This window comes from Pseudophryne corroboree, chromosome 5 (assembly GCF_028390025.1).
Source record: "Pseudophryne corroboree isolate aPseCor3 chromosome 5, aPseCor3.hap2, whole genome shotgun sequence".
Taxonomy (NCBI): domain Eukaryota; kingdom Metazoa; phylum Chordata; class Amphibia; order Anura; family Myobatrachidae; genus Pseudophryne; species Pseudophryne corroboree.
In genome coordinates, this window is record NC_086448.1 from 712,796,592 (window position 1) to 712,813,831 (window position 17,240).

Consider the following 17,240-nt stretch of genomic DNA (forward strand, 5'->3'; position numbering starts at 1 on the left):
TGAATTAAGCCGGCTGACTTATGTATACCCCAACTTCCTGCTTTGAATGAAAAATTGTTTATTGTCGTACATAGTGTGATGGGTAATAGACGGGTCAACAATGACTGAAAGCGTTCTCCAAATTATGAAACCTTTAATTCCCACATCTTGAGGATTTCTCAGCGTAAAATGGCGCTGAGCAAGAATTAAATGGTAGGAAAGAAGCTGAACGTTTCCATCTTACCAACAGCTCTGGATACTGAAGAATGATCTGTTAACAGACATTTCAGTCTAAACTCTCAAAGTACTTACTTCTTCTTGAGAGCCAAAATATTTCTCCTGTGATGTTTTCAAGTCTGTTTTAAGTTGTAAAATGATTTGATCTCTGTTATTAACCTAAAAAAAAAAAGAAAATAGCAAAATTAAATACAGATGGACAATGAGTGAGAGTTAAGACACCGGAATGAATAACTAACTTCATTCAAAACTAACTTGAGCAAGACAAGGCATTGTGCGCTCAACCTTTATGTGTCATTTCTTTCTCTCGCTGGTTCCTTTCAACATATGTTTCCTTAGCTTTTTTCTACAAAAAGACCGTTACCAAGTTCTATGTCGTCTACAGACATGCCTTTATATAAAAGTGCCGCCGGATCTAAACCAGTCAAATTTAACCCCTACCTGGAGTATCATAATCAGAGCTTTGATCGTCACAATACAGAAATGTACGGATGTTAAAAAAAGACCCCTTAGAAAATAATGATATATATTTTACCATGGAAGCCTACAGATATACTACAAGAAGCTCAATAACCAGAGTTTTCCTACTCTCGCACTTCTAGATACCTAGTTAAATCACTAATAAAACTTCCGCTCAGTGAGAAAGTCAGCTACACCAGCTACAGTAACATCGGGGGATGTTTATAAACCAAAACTGGTGCACAGGTAACAGGATGTAACTCACAGTAACCAATCTCATTCAAACTTAATTTTCTCTTGCACACTTAAGGAAATTAAATGTTTTGTTGGTTAATATCCATTGGGCATATTATTTGTAGTGTTACCTGTGAACCAGTTTTCCTACATATTCAGCAATGTATGCCAGACCGGGAACAAGTGAAGAAATCGCGGTGTGATGAGATCACCGGCAGGGAGCGGCCAGTTACAACAACTCTGAGCCGGGTCACCGCATTCTCCTGTACAACAATACTGGCGGATTGGGGGGTAGCTGACTGGCGGATCTGACTGCTGTTGGTCTGCCCCAGGTCTCTCACACACACACACACACACACACACACACACTTCTCTCACCCCCCCCCTCCCATGGACTCTGCTGCCATAATGTGTAAAAGTGGGGGCTCTGCTGTTGTAATGTGTAAAAATGGGGACTGCTGCCTTAATGTGTAAAAATGGGGACTCAACTGTTGTAATGTGTAAAGAAAGGATTTTAATTACCTACCGGTAAATCCTTTTCTCGTAGTCCGCTGGGGTCCACATTAGTACCATGGGATACAGACGGGTCCACTAGGAGCCATTGGCACTTTAAGAGTTTGAGAGTGTGGGCTGGCTCCTCCCTCTATGCCCCTCCTACAAGACTCAGTCTAGAAACTGTGCCCGTAGAGACGGACATCTTCAAGAGAAAAAATTTACACAGATAGTGGCGAGATTCACACCAGCTCACACACAAGGCAACCCAAGCTAACTAGCTTGAAACATCAGCAATGGCTGAACCGTATTACTTACCAAGTAACAAAACAGTACTTGTACTGAACTAAGTAACCAATGCAGGATCACGAAGCGCTGGGCGGGTGCCCAGCATCCTCTACGGACTATGAGAAAAGGATTTATCGGTAGGTAATTAAAATCCTATTTTCTCTTACGTCCTAGAGGATGCTGGGGTCCACATTAGTACCATGGGGATGTACCAGAACTGGAGGGAGAGCGCGGATGCTCCTGCAGAACCAATTGACCAAACTTTAGGTCCTCAGAGGCCAAAGTATCAAACCTGTAGAACTTTGCGAACGTGTTCGACTCCGACCAAGTAGCTGCTCGGCAGAGTTGTAATGCCGAGACATCCCGGGCAGCCGCCCAAGAAGAACCCACCTTACGAGTAGAGTGGGCCTTAACAGAGGTAGGACACAGCAAGCCTGCCATAGAATACGCATGCTGGATAGTGAACCTGATCCAGCGAGAGAGCGTCTGCTTAGAAGCAGGACACCCAATTTTCTTGGGCTCATACAGGACAAACAGAGAGTCCTCCTCACATAGTTCTTTACATAGTTCTCCTCACATAGTTCTTTAGAGCCCTTACAACATCCAAGTCCTCCTCACATAGTTCTTTAGAGCCCTTACAACATCCAAGGACTTTGATGAAATTGAGGAATCAGTCGCAATTGGCACCACAATAGGTTGGTTGATATGAAATGCCGACACAACATTCGGAAGAAACTGCTGATGTGTCCGAAGTCTATCTTCATGGAAGATCAAGTATGGGCTTTTACAAGACAAAGCCCCCAACTCCGACACACGTTTAGCAGAAGCTAAGGCCAACAAAGTGACAGCCTTCCACGTGAGAAACTTGATCTCAACCTCCAGTAGAGGTTCAAACCAGTCCGACTGGAGGAACTGCAACACCACGTTGAGATCCCAGGGCGCCGTAGGCGGCACAAAGGGAGGTTGGATGTGCAGAACTCCCTTCAAAAAAGTCTGAACCTCAGGGAGGGCAGCCAACTGTTTCTGGAAGAAAATGGATAGGGCCGAAATCTGGACTTTTGTGGATCCCAACCTCAGGCCCATATCCACACCTGCTTGCAGGAAGAGGAGAAAACGCCCAAGTTGAAACTCCAACGCAGGAAACTTCTTAGACTCACACCAAGGTACATATTTTTCCAAATATGATGGTAATGTTTTGACGTTACTCCTTTCCTACCCTGTATCAGGGTAGGAATAACATTGTTCGGAATGCCCTTCTGAGCTAGTATCTGGCGTTCAACTTCCATGCCGTCAAACGTAGACGTGGTAAGTCTTGATAGGCGAACGGCCCCTGCTGCAGCAGGTCCACCCGAAGAGGAAGAGGCCTCGGCTCTTCTAGCAGTAGATCCAGAAGATCCGCGTACTCCCTTCTTGGCCAGTCCGGAGCAATGAGGATTGCCTGAACTCTAGCTCTCCTTATGAGTATGGGAACTCTTGGAATGAGTGGAAGTGGAGGAAGCACGTACACCGACTGGAACACCCACGGAGTCACTAGGGCGTCCACCGCCACTGCTTGCGGGTCCCTCGACCTGGAACAATACCGCCGAAGTTTCTTGTTGAGACGAGAGGCCATCATGTCGATCTGGGGTATGCCCCAAAGATCTCTTACCTCCTTGAACACCTCCGAATGGAGACCCCACTCCCCTGGGTGGAGGTCGTGTCTGCTGAGGAAGTCCGCTTCCCAGTTGTCTACTCCCGGAATGAAGATCGCTGACAGCGCCAAAACGTGTTTTTCTGCCCAGGGGATGATTTTTGTTACCTCCGACATTGTAGCTCTGCTCTTCGTTCCGCCCTGTCGGTTTATGTAAGCCACCGTCGTTACATTGTCCGACTGCACTTGAATGGCCCGATTTCTCAGAAGACGGGCCGCTTGAAGAAGACCGTTGTAGACGGCTCTTAGTTCCAGAATGTTTATCAGCAGGCCGGCTTCCAGACTTGACCACCTTCCTTGAAAGGTTTCCCCTTGAGCGACCGCGCCCCAGCCCCGGAGACTTGCATCCGTGGTTAGAAGGATCCAGTCCTGAATCCCGAACCTGCGGCCATCCAGAAGGTGAGGTAATTGCAGCCACCAGAGGAGTGAAATCCTGGCTCTTGGCGACAGACGTATTCTCTGGTGCATGTGAAGATAGGATCCCGACCACTTGTCCAGGAACTCCAGTTGGAAGGACCGAGCATGAAACCTACCATACTGCAGCGCCTCATAATAGGCCACCAACCTCCCCAGAAGGCGAATGCACTGATGAACCGACACCCGGGATGGCTCCAGGACATCCCGGACCATTGTTTGCATCACCAAAGCTTTTTTCTCTGGAAGAAACACCCTCTGCACCTCCGTGTCGAGGATCATTTCCAGAAAGGACAGCCTCCTGGTTGGTTCCAAATGTGATTTTGGAAGATTCAGGATCCAACCATGTTCCCTGAGAAGCTGGGTCGTGAGAGCTATGGACCGTAACAGCTTCTCCTTGTACGATGCCTTTATCAGTAGATCATCCAGATATGGAATTATGTTCACCCCCTATCTGCGGAGGAGAACCATCATTTCCGCCATCACCTTGATGAATACCCTCAGTGCTGTGGAGAGGCAGAATGGCAGGCCCTGGAACTGAAAATGATAGTCCAACAGTGTGAATCGGAGATAAGCTTGATGCAGCAGCCAAATCAGAATGTGGAGGTACGCATCCTTGATATTCAGGGATACCAGGAATACCCCCTTCTCCAGACCTGATATCACTGACCTTAGAGACTCCATTTTGAACTTGACCTCCCTCAGAAAGGTGTTTAGTGATTTTAAGTTCAGAATGGGCCTGACCGAACCATCCAGTTTCGGTACCACGAAAAGGTTCGAATAGTAACATTTGTTGTGCATATGGGGTGGAACCGGAACAATAACTTGTGCCTCCACCAACTTCTGAATGGCTTCCTGTAGGATAGCCCTGTCTGCCAGCAGAGCTGGCAAGCCTGATTTGAAAAATCGGTGAGGAGGGAGATCTTGAAATTCCAGCCCGTACCCCTGGGACACAATATCTTGCACCCAGGGATCCAGGCCGGACGACACCCAGACGTGACTGAAATGCCGGAGTCTCGCTCACCGGCCCCACCTCCAGGACACGCGGTCCACCGTCATGCTGAGGACTTAGGCGTACCTGAAGTAGGTTTCAGTTCCTGGGAACCCGCAGCAGCAGGTTTCTTGGATTTTGGCCGACCTCCTCTAAAGAAGGTGTTGGACGGCTAAGCCTTTCTTGCTGTTGCAGCTGAAGCAAAGGGTATCCTCATAGCAGGCGCAGCGGAAGGAAGAAAAGGTGACTTACCCGCAGTTGCCATGGAAATCCACGCATCTAGCGCTTTCCCAAATAGAGCCTGACCTGTGTAGGGTAGGTTCTCCACGCCTCTCCTGGATTCCGTGTCGGCAGACCATTGGCGCAGCCAGAGTCCTCTACGAGCTGAGACAGACATGGAGGATATTCCTGCAGCCGTCGAACCAAGGTCTTTCATGGATTCCACCGTAAATCCCGCAGAATCCTGTATGTTACGTAGGAACAATTCAACGTCACTCTTAACCATTGTAACCAATTTCTCAAGTAATAGCATTAGAAATCAATGCACAGGCAATGGCAGGCCGTAGTATCGCCCCCGAAGCCCTGTATACGGATTTGAGCGTAGTGTCAATCTTGCGATCAGCCGGTTCCTTCAACGCGGCAGATCCCAGGACAGGTTTTCCCTGGCTTTTTCAATAGCGTATAATACTTTAGACGCAGAGAAGGTTAGCGAGGCTCTCTTATTTTCAGTGAAGTAAGCCTCCTCGACCTGCTCAGGTGACATGTCAGTAATATTTAACACATCTCCAATGGCCCCAATCATAAGCAGCACCCCCCCCCCCCCCCCCCCCCAGCACGTCCCCATCACCGTCTGCAGTCTGTGGAAGAAGAGCTGCAAGCAGGAAAATGGCGCTGAACTCTGCTGGGTCCGCACTGAGGAGAAGCTCCACCCTCCGAAGATGGTGCGTCTTCCCGCACAACTTCTTTATACTGGCCTGAGGATTCCGTCGCTAATCGGGCAATTCAGTCCCCGGTCAGCGTCTGTGTCCTGAGGATTCTGTCGCTAGCCTGGGGATTCAGTCTCCGGCTAGTGACTGTGACCAGTTTAGGGTATTTAGACGCTGGCTCAACAGCGTGATTACATTTCTTTGTACATGAAATTGATTCCTCCTGAGAGGAAACATCTTCAACAGCATATGACACAGAGTCCCTAGACATAGCTATGGAAGGTATTAAACACCCACACATACACACACACAGGGAATTATCAGTCACAGCTCCCCCCCCCCCCCCCCAAGAATGGCAGAGAGAGACACAGAGCCTCTCTCTGCCAACCCACACACAGCGCTTTCTGAGATAGAACAAGTAAAACTACCATCGCCATCTGTGTACCTTAACAGACTACACAGATTTTACACAGCCTCCTCCCCCCCTTCTACAACCCCCTGGTACCGCTCAGGATAGCTGGAGTTGCTTGGAGGGACAGCTCCCTGTGTACAGGAACTGCAGGCAGGAGAATGGCGCTGAACGCTGCTGGGTCCGCTCTGAGGAGAAGCTCCCGCACAAATTCTTTATTCTGGCCTGAGGATTCTGTCGCTAACCAGGGGATTAAGTCTCCGGTTAGCGTCTGTGTACTGCGGACTCTGATGCTAGCCTGGGGATTCAGTCTCCGGTTAGTGTCTGTGACCAATTTAGGGTATTTAGACGCTGGCTCAGGACAATCCCTCATAGCGCCAACACTGTGTGCCGCTGAGCCTTCCCGGAACGCAGCCTGCGCTCCTACCCTTGTGCCGACATATCTCACCATCTTCTGATCTTCTGGCTCTGTAAGGGGATGGCGGCATGCTGCCGGGGTGAGCAATCCCCAGTGGCGGAGAACGTTCGATCCCCTCAGGAGCTCAGTGTCCTGTCAGCGGAGATAGTGGCTCAGACCCCGCAGGGCAGACACTACTCCCCCCCTAAGTCCCTCGAAGCAGGGAGGCTGTTGCCAGCAGCCTCCCTGTAAAATAATAAACTCTGAAATAAACTTTTACTAAAGAAGCTCTGGAGAGCTCCCCTAGCTGTGACCGTCTCCTCCGGACACATTTTCTAAACTGAGTCTGGTAGGAGGGGCATAGAGGGAGGAGCCAGCCCACACTGTCAAACTCTTAAAGTGCCAATGGCTCCTAGTGGACCAGTCTATACCCCATGGTACTAATGTGGACCCCAGCATCCTCTAGGACGTAAGAGAAAAGGGAGACTGCTGCCTTAATATGTAAATATTGGGACTCTGCTGCAGTAATGTGTAAAAAGGGACCGTGCTGCCGTAATGTGTAAAGAGGGGACCGTGCTGCCGTAATGTGTAAAGAGGGGACCGTGCTGCCGTAATGTGTAAAGAGGGGACAGTGCTGCCGTAATGTGTAAAGAGGGGATAGTGCTGCCGTAATGTGTAAAGAGGGGACTGTGCTGTCGTAGGTAACGTGTAAAAAGGGGAATTCTTCTGCTGTAACGTGTAAAAAGGGGAATTCTGCTGCCGTAACATGTAAAGAGGGGGACTCTGCTGCTGTAACATGTAAAGAGGGGGACTGCTGCCTTAATGTGTAAAAATGGCCCTACCTGGTGTAATGTGTGTAGGTGGTACTACTGTGCGACGTAATTTGAATAATGGAGACTACTGTGCTGTGTAATAGGAATTGTTATTATTTTGTGGTCATGCCCCTTCCCCGTGAAGCCACTCCCCAATATTTCTCAATATTGGGGGGGTGCCAATGCTGCTTCTTGCACACAGTACTATAATGTCTAGTTACGGCACTGGTTGGAACCATGCTTAAGGGTGTGGCCAGCCATCATAGAGGGTGCATGGTCTGGGCCCCTAGAGAGAGATATATATATATATATATATATATATATATATATATATATATATGGTAAATACTGCTAGGGCATGCATGATAATGTACCATATTAATAACAGGAATGCACTGTAGAAAATACACCATAGTCCAGTGCAGTATGATGTGACATATGAAAAAGTGCAGAGTTTGGAACGTGTTACTTAGAAGGGGTGGTGGGCACTTAGGTAGTGGGGCCCACTAGGAGTTTCCCCTATCCCCCTGCAGGCCAGTCTGACCATGCACAGCATACCAAAAACTGTATGTGTATAAGTGATACACAGCTTGACAATCACATGGATTCTTAGGGTTGAGAGATGCAAAAAAAAAAGAGAGAGAGAGAGGTCACATCCCAACACATTGAGCAGCTTCTTGACAGGTGTCTGAGTGAGAATCGGGTTGCACTGAACAGTAGAGTCACAGCACATGGCAACGTAACAAGCAGATGTTGAGAGATCCAGCAGGTACAATGACTTACAAATACGGTTTGACTTTTTACATTACATATATCTGCAACTACACAGACATGAAACAAAAAACATAATGACTTACACTACTTTTAAAAGTAATGACGCATACTGTTCTTGCTTGTCATTTGTGAAGAGCAGAGGTTACAATAAAGCAAATGACATGCCTCGTTATAGTCACTAAACATATAATTGACAAGAGGCTCTGGAGGAGGAAGGAGGCTAAATGTACTGTAACACACGCACACACACCTCTTGTTGTACAGTTTTATGTCTCTCTGTGACAACTGCCAGTTTTAGTTCCAGCCTCTTCATTTCTTCACTCATCTTGGAAACATCCTGGGACTGCTGCATGATTCGCTCTGTCAGCTGAATATTTTCTTCCTTAAGTTTATGTAAAAGTTTCTCCCGGTGGAGCAGCTGGATGTAAAACAGATAAACGCAAGGTTCATTTCAAATATTGCTGTCCCATCTTCCTATTATGTTCCCTAAAGTGGAGTTTAATCCTCTGCTGGAATTGCATCTAATTCCAGCACAAAGCTGCTGGTCCCTTGAATATTCACAACATGTATGTGCATAGACTCCAACAGACTTGAAATAAATAGAATTCTCTGCAGCTGCTCGCTTGGGTCATGGATGTAAGTAGCTAGTATAAAAGAGGAATATTTATTTTGGGTTTATTTGTGAATACTGTCATTACCATTTATAGCTGCCTATCTTCTATCCTATGTAGGCCTCAAGACTCCCAGATCAGCAGCCCACTCTATAACCTGCTCCTTAATGGACTGTGATTGTCATCCGTGCTGCAGCAGGGCATCAATGTGCCCTGGGCCAGCCCTGCCATCCTGTCATAGAAAACAGACCTGGGAAACAGGAAGCGGAGAGTCAGACACGTTCCAAAGATGGGTCAGGCGGTTCTCCAGGCCATTCCTGGGGCCCGAAAGCCTAATACAGGTGGGATATGGTAGGTATGTGCTGTCCCCTCAACCATACGTATTGGGAGGGAACATCAAATGTACACTCCTAGTTACGTCCATAATCAATGCTACATTTGCATGCTTGCTTACTCTCCAGGAATGGCGGGGAGGCTCCCGAAAATCAGGTGACACTCCCGGCCCCACGGAAGAACAGGCAAGTTTCCCATTTTGGAAGTCCACCCTGCCCGGCCACCCACTTAGTGAGTAAAGTGGGTGGTCCGGGCAGTAGATGACGCGATTCTCGTTGAATCGTGTCATGAAAGCCACGCCCCCTGCAGTATAATTCCGGGAATATCGGCATTACTGAGCGGGAAGGGGGGGGGGCGTGGCTACAATGACATGATCACAGTAACCACGCCCCCGTTCTGCCTCTTCTCTGACCACTTGCCGCATCAAATCTCCGCTCCCCCATGCCCCCCTGCTAAGCCGACCCAGCCAGGATATCGGCAACTATGTGTCAGTGCAATAAGATTATTATCATTATTATTTTCTTTTATTTATATGGCCCCACATGGGTTCCTCAGCGCCTAAAAAAGAACATGTACAAATGAGCAAAAAAAGAAAATAGTGACATACAGCATACCCTTCAACTGTACCTTTTTGGTAGGTACAGAACCTTTTTTTTATGCTCTGTACCTGCCAAAAAGGGCTTTGTACCGATTTTTGACTCTCCAAATTTCTATTGAAAGTATAGGAAAGGGGGCGTGACCATGCCCCTTTACCTGTGGCCACACCACCTTTCCTAATTTGTATCGGTTTTTATGTGTAAAATGTTGGAGAGTATGATACAGTACAAGACAATACAGAAAAAGCACATGGTATATAAACATTTCTGCATCAGTGGACCCAGTGGCGCACCCAGGGGGGGTTTCCGAGCACCCAGAAACCCCCCTCCACTAAAAAAAAAAAAAATGTTTTTTTTTTGTTTTTTTTAGCTGCATGAGTATTATAAATGGCTGTCTAGCATCCTCTGCAGTCTGCTGTCTTCCTGGTGGCACTTGTAAGTGCAATAAAAGTTTACTTTATTTTAATTATAGTACATATATATCCATGTGCATACATATATACACTTGTATATACATACATACATATAAACACACACACACACACACACACACACACATATGATAGATATATATATATGTGTATATATATGTGTACTGTATGTGTGTATATATATATATATATATATATATGTATGCATGTTTAATATGCTATGTATATGTGTATATGTATGTGTGTGTGTGTATGTATATATATATATATATATGTGTATATATATATATATATATATATACACACACACACACAGACACACTAGTTTTACGGACCCAGCATATACTGGGTCACCTCGGTCCCCACCCCCGTGATTGGCTCCGCCCAGTTCTGGAAACCCCCCATGCAAATCCTGCATTTGCCACTGGGTCCTAACACTGAAATAATCAAATATAAAGAAAAAACATAAGCTATGTGGAGTATTGAGTTTAAGGAGTTGGCTTACAGGTTAAATTAATTTGCAGTATAATATTAAAGGCTATGACATTTATGAAAACTAGAAAAAAAAATCTTACATATCTGCGCTCTGAAAATAATGTGATCTGACAGGTTTTCCGATACCTGTAACAGTCTAGTACAGATTTATGTATTTGAGCTTCTCTTATTTCAAGTGAGCACATACTGTACTACAGTAAGTATTTGTTAGTTTATACATAATGGGGAATGCATAGTAAAATTAAACAAAAAACCTTTTACCTGCCTGCAAAGGTTATAGGTACTTATGAAATCTGGGGTGACATGTAATAGAATGAGATTTTTAGACCTTTGAAACTTTTAGTCGAAAAATGGCCAAAATCACCTGTTTTGAGTAAATTGCAAATATAATAGGATGCGAATTGCACTCTAATCCGCCTTTTTCCCAGAGAAAATCGCATATTTTCACCTGTCAATTTCATGTTGCACTTCAAATCGCATCCAGATGTTTTCCCATTCAAAAGTATACAATTTGCAAATGTAATAGGATGCGATTTTGGAAATCGCAGTTAAATATTGACTAAAAACCGCACACAAAACAGACCAGGTAGAGATAGGCGATTTGGAGTACTTTGACCATTCAAAAAAAAAAAAAAGGTCTTATATTTTGCACAGGTGAGCAATTCATCAGAAACTCCCTTACAAACACCCCTACATCATCCAGGGCACCTCTGAGGGATTGAGCAATGGAGTTTTTGCAGTCAGGAGTTGAGCTGTGTGTATGTGATATTGCACGTTTGGAGGAGCTGCGCAGGAGGAGGGCGCAGGCTGCGCACCAGATCAAGGTCCCCAGACCACTTTGTGCTTCACGTAGGTACCGTGCGAGGGTGTACCTGGACTCCCTCTCAGATCAAGAGGTGGTGGAGATGTTTCGGCTGAACCGCACAAACCTCTTGAGCTTATATGAGCAGGTGAGACATGAATTGGAGCCATATGGCTCTGCCAACTATGCAGTGTCTGGGCTGCAAAAATTAATGTGTAGCCTGCACTTTTTAGCCACAAGCACCACTCAGTCTGTGAGCTCTTGGTCGCTGGGGGTTACACAAGCCACTTTCTCAATGCATTTTACTCAAGTGTTATATGCCTTGAGGAAGTTGTGGCGCACATATATCACTTTCCCAAGTTCTGAGTCCGAGTGGCAGGACCTGAAGGTGGCTTTCAGCATTCCCTAATGTGCTGGGGGCCATAGACTGCACCTGCATTGGGATTCGGGCACCACACATGAGGGGGTATGTCTTTGTCAATCGACATGGGCATCACTCCCTCAATGTGCAGGTGGTGTGTGACGCTAACCTTAGAATTCTCAGTGTGGTTGCAGGTTACCCAGGGTCTTGCCATGATGCCTATATCCTGCGTCACTCATCCCTTTGGGAACGCTTCCAGCAGCACATCATGCCTGAGGGGTGGCTACTTGGTAGGTACATTCAAGTTATCTTTTAATGTGTTTCCTAATATGTCCTTTTAAAAGTACTGTTTTACTGCCTAACAATGCAGCATGACCCTGACCCATAAAGGTGTGCTTATTTGGTCAGTAACACACTTATTTGTGCCATGAAGTCAACTTACATTCCTCTAATGAGTGTGCTTATGTGTAGTAAATACTGACTGTTAGGGTCTGGTAATTAACTATACCTTAGTGTGTAACAAATACCTGAAAACAACTGTAATTAATCATTCACAACCACAACTTATGTTTTGCAGGGGATTCAGGGTATGGGTGTCTACCGTGGCTCATGACACCTCTGCGTAATCCACAAGGCCCTTCACAGCACCAATATAACGATGCACACATTGCCACCCGCAATGTTGTGGAACGCACTTTTGGGGTGCTGAAAAGTCGTTTTAGGTGTTTGAACCGGTCATCAGGTACACTACTTTATCGACCACCCAAAGTAGTGATGATCGTCCAGGCTTGCTGCATAACATTGCCCTGGGCCAAGACAATTATGCATAGGACGCACATGTTGACCACTGGGAGTACGCCCTGGCATAGGGCCTTCCTCACTCTCCTCATCCTCCTCCTCAAACTGGCCCCCATCACCCTCCTCCTCCTGCCAGTTGACGTCACTAAGGAGAGGCTCCTCAAGCTCTTCCTCCTGCTCCCTCTCAAAATCCTCCTCCTCTGTGTCAGTTTGCCTGCTTCCAGCACCAGCCTCCTCCTGCTCCTCCTGACTCCTCCCAGCCACTGCCCTCCTTGCCACCATGCTGCCTCTCTCCATGCTGCTCTCTCTGCCTCTCTTGGTCACTCTCCTCTCCATCTTACACTCCTCCCAGCCTAACCGAGGGCAAAATGGCACTGGAACCCTTTATATAGGGAGTGTGATGCAGATTCCAGGGGACTTAGCTCGGCCAATAGGTGGGGTTCTTTGCTTATGTGTAACGGTGGTGTTGTAAATCGTATTCTGGTTGGTCAGAAAAGCACATAGGTGGTCATTCCGAGTTGTTCGCTCGCTAGCTGTTTTTAGCAGCCATGCAAACGCTATGCCGCCGCCCTCTGGGACTGTATTTTAGCTTAGCAGAAGTGTGAACGAAAGGTTCGCAGAGCGGCTACAAAATAATTTTGTGCAGTTTCAGAGAAGCTTCAGACCTACTCAGCGCTTGCGATCACTTCAGACTGTTCAGTTCCTGTTTTGACGTCACGAACATGCCCTGCGTTCGCCCAGCCATGCCTGCATTTTTTCTGGCACGCCTGCATTTTTTCGAACACTCCCTGAAAACGGTCAGTTGACACCCAGAAACGCCCTCTTCCTGTCAATCACTCTGCGGCAACCAGTGCGACTGAAAAGCTTTGCTAGACCTTGTGTGAAACTACATAGTTCGTTGAAATAGTATGACGCGCGTGCGCATCGCGCCACATACGCATGCGCAGAAGTGCCATTTTTTGCCTGATCGCTGCGCAGCGATCGAATGCAGCTAGCGAACAACTCGGAATGACCCCCATTACCGGATCATAATATCGCGACAAATCGCATAACATCGAATGTTCCACTCCCGAATTTGCATTCTATTACATCTGCGATTTCGACAAAAAATTTACGCTTTCAAAACATGCGATAGGGGGCGATTCGGAATCTAACTAAAAATCGCATCCTATTACATGTCACCCCTGGTCTCTTCTCTACACGTTGATCCTTATTAGCAGCAGTAACCACAGACTGAAGTCAGAATAGTTTCAAATAAATGTGACCCTTTCCGTGGTGTAACTGATTGGCATATCAGTCCAGCACTCCATCTATAGACGGCAGAGGGACTTACAAATATGTCCCAAACAGTGACCATTAAAGGTGATGGATCTGTCACTGTGATGATGAAACTGTTATAGCAAGATTTCTCTATCGTCCTAGTGGATGCTGGGGTTCCTGAAAGGACCATGGGGAATAGCGGCTCCGCAGGAGACAGGGCACAAAAAGTAAAGCTTTTCCAGATCAGGTGGTGTGCACTGGCTCCTCCCCCTATGACCCTCCTCCAGACTCCAGTTAGATTTTTGTGCCCGGCCGAGAAGGGTGCAATCTAGGTGGCTCTCCTAAAGAGCTGCTTAGAGAAAGTTTAGCTTAGGTTTTTTATTTTACAGTGAGTCCTGCTGGCAACAGGATCACTGCAACGAGGGACTGAGGGGAGAAGAAGTGAACTCACCTGCGTGCAGGATGGATTGGCTTCTTGGCTACTGGACATTAGCTCCAGAGGGACGATCACAGGTACAGCCTGGATGGTCACCGGAGCCGCGCCGCCGGCCCCCTTGCAGATGCTGAAGTTAGAAGAGGTCCAGAATCGGCGGCTGAAGACTCTGACAGTCTTCTAAAGGTAGCGCACAGCACTGCAGCTGTGCGCCATTTTCCTCTTAGCACACTTCACACGCTGTCACTGAGGGTGCAGGGCGCTGGGGGGGGGCGCCCTGGGAGGCAAATGTAAACCTATATACTGGCTAAAAATACCTCACATATAGCCCCCAGAGGCTATATGGAGATATTTAACCCCTGCCAAACTTCACTAAAGAGCGGGAGACGAGCCCGCCGTAAAAGGGGCGGGGCCTATCTCCTCAGCACACAGCGCCATTTTTTCTCTCACAGAAAGGCTGGAGAGAAGGCTCCCAGGCTCTCCCCTGCACTGCACTACAGAAACAGGGTTTAAACAGAGAGGGGGGCACTAATTGGCGATATAAATATATATATAAAGATGCTATTAGGGAGAAACACTTATATAAGGTTGTCCCTATGTAATTATAGCGTTTTTTTGGTGTGTGCTGGCAAACTCTCCCTCTGTCTCTCCAAAGGGCTAGTGGGGTCCTGTCCTCTGTCAGGGCATTCCAGGTGTGTGTGCTGTGTGTCGGTACGTGTGTGTCGACATGTATGAGGACGATGTTGGAGGAGGCGGAGAAATTGCCTGTAATGGTGATGTCACTCTCTAGGGAGTCGACACCGGAATGGATGGCTTATTTAGGGAATTACGTGAGAATGTCAACACGCTGCAAGGTCGGTTGACGACATGAGACGACCGACAAACAATTAGTAACGGTCCAGGCGTCTCAGAAACACCGTCAGGGTTTTTTTATAAAAAACGCCCATTTACCTCAGTCGGTCGACACGGACACAGACACGGACACTGAATCCAGTGTCGACGGTGAATAAACAAACGTATTCCTCATTAGGGCCACACGTTAAGGGCAATGAAGGAGCTGTTACATATTTCTGATACTACAAGTACCACAGAAAAGGGTATTATGTGGAAGTGAAAAAACTACCTGTAGTTTTTCCTGAATCAGATAAAATAAAATGAAGTGTGTGATGATACGTGGGTTTACCCCGATAGCAAATATTGGCGTTATACCTTTTCCCGCCAGAAGTTAGGGCGCGTTGGGAAGCACCCATTAGGGTGGATAAGGCGCTCACACACTTATCAAGTGGCGTTACCGTCTCCAAATACGGCCGCCCTCAAGGAGCCAGCTGATAGGCAGCTGGAAAAATATCCTAAAAAGTATATACACACAGACGGTGGTTATACTGCGACCAGCGATCGCCATCAGCCTGGAGATGCAGTGCTGGGTTGGCTTGGTCGAATTCCCTGACTAAAAATATTTTATTGATATAGAGCATTTAATAGGATGCATTCTATATATATGTATGCGAGATGCACAGAGGGATATTTGCACTCTGGCATCAAGATAAGTGCGTTGTCCATATCTCCCAGAAGATGTCATGGACACGACAGTGGTCAGGTGATACAGATCCCATACGGCACATGGAAGTATTGCCGTATAAAGGGAAGGAGTTATTTGGGGTCGGTCCGTCGGACCTGGGGGCCACGGCCACAGCTGGGAAATCCAACCTTTTTACCCCAAGTTACATCTCAGCAGAAAAAGACACTGTCTTTTCAGCCTCAATCCTTCCGTTCCCATGTGGGCAAGCGGGCAAAAGGCCAGTCATATCTGCCCAGACATAGAGGAAAGGGAAGTAGACTGCAGCAGGCAGCCCCTTCCCAGGAAAAGAAGCCCTCCACCAGTGGGGGGGTAGTCTCAAGAGTCTCAGCGCGCAGTGGGATCACTCGCAAGTTGACCCCTAGATCATACAAGTATTATCCCAGGGGTACAGATTGGAGAGTCGAGACATTTTTTCCTCGCAGGTTCCTGAAGCCTGCTGTACCAACGGCTCCCTCCGACAAGGAGGCAGTATTGGAAAAAAAAAAAAAAAAAAAAAAAAAAAAATTCACAAGCTGTATTTCCAGCAGGTGATAATCAAAGTACCCCTCCTACAACAAGGAAAAGGGTATTAGTCCTCCACACTATATTGTGGTACTGAAGCCAGACGGCTTGGTGAGACATAGTCTAAATCTGAAATCTTTGAACACTTACATAAAAAGGTTCAAATCAAGATGGAGTCACTCAGAGCAGTGATAGAGAACCGGAAAAAAGGGGACTATATGGTGTCCCTGGACATCAAGGATTACCTCCATGTCCAAATTTGCCCTTCTCAACAAGGGTACCTCTGGTTCGTGATACAGAACTGTCAATATCAGTTTCAGACGCTGCCGTTGAATTATCCACGGCACCCCGGGCCTTTACCAAGGTAATGGCCGAAAAGATGATTCTTAAAAGAAGAAAGGCATCTAAATTATCCCTTACTTGGACGATATCCTGAAAGGGACAAGTTTCCAGAGAACAGTTGGAGGTCGGAAAAGAACTATCTAAAGTAGTTCTACGACAGCACGAGTGGATTCTAAATATTCCAAAAATCGCAGCTGTTTTCCGATGATACGTCTGCTGTTCCTAGGAATGATTCTGGGCATAGTCCAGAAAGAGGTATTTCTCCTGGAGGGGAAAGCCAGGGAGTTATCCGACCTAGTCAGAAACCTCCTAAATCCAGGCCAAGTATCAGTGCATCAATGCACAGGAGTCCTGGGAAAAATGGTGGCTTCTTACGAAGCGATTCCATTCGGCAGATCTCACGCAAAAACCTTTCAGGGGGATTTGCTGGACGAATGGTCCGGATCGCATCTTCAGATGCATCAGCGGATAACCCTGTCTCCAAGGACAAGGGTGTCTCTTCTGTGGGGGCTGCAGAGTGCTCATCTTCTAGAGGGCAGCACATTCAGCATTCAGGACTGTGTTCTGGTGACCACGGATGCCAGCCTGAGAGGCTG

At 47.0% G+C, this 17,240-nt stretch overlaps 1 protein-coding gene across 8 annotated transcripts in view; it reads right to left on the bottom strand.

Moving 5' to 3' along the window:
- LOC134928326 (polyamine-modulated factor 1-binding protein 1-like) overlaps positions 1-17,240 on the bottom strand; it is an 817,199-nt gene that overhangs the window by 640,208 nt on the left and 159,751 nt on the right. For all 8 annotated transcript variants that reach the window (XR_010177892.1, XM_063923947.1, XM_063923945.1 and 5 more), the window contains exons 4-5: positions 8,353-8,520; positions 292-375 (exon numbers count right to left, since the gene is read on the bottom strand). Coding sequence is in view for 7 of the 8 variants with exons in the window: in XM_063923947.1 (XP_063780017.1) it covers positions 292-375; positions 8,353-8,520 (252 nt within the window). In the remaining variant the exon portion in view is untranslated. The remainder of the gene's footprint in view (positions 1-291; positions 376-8,352; positions 8,521-17,240) is intronic.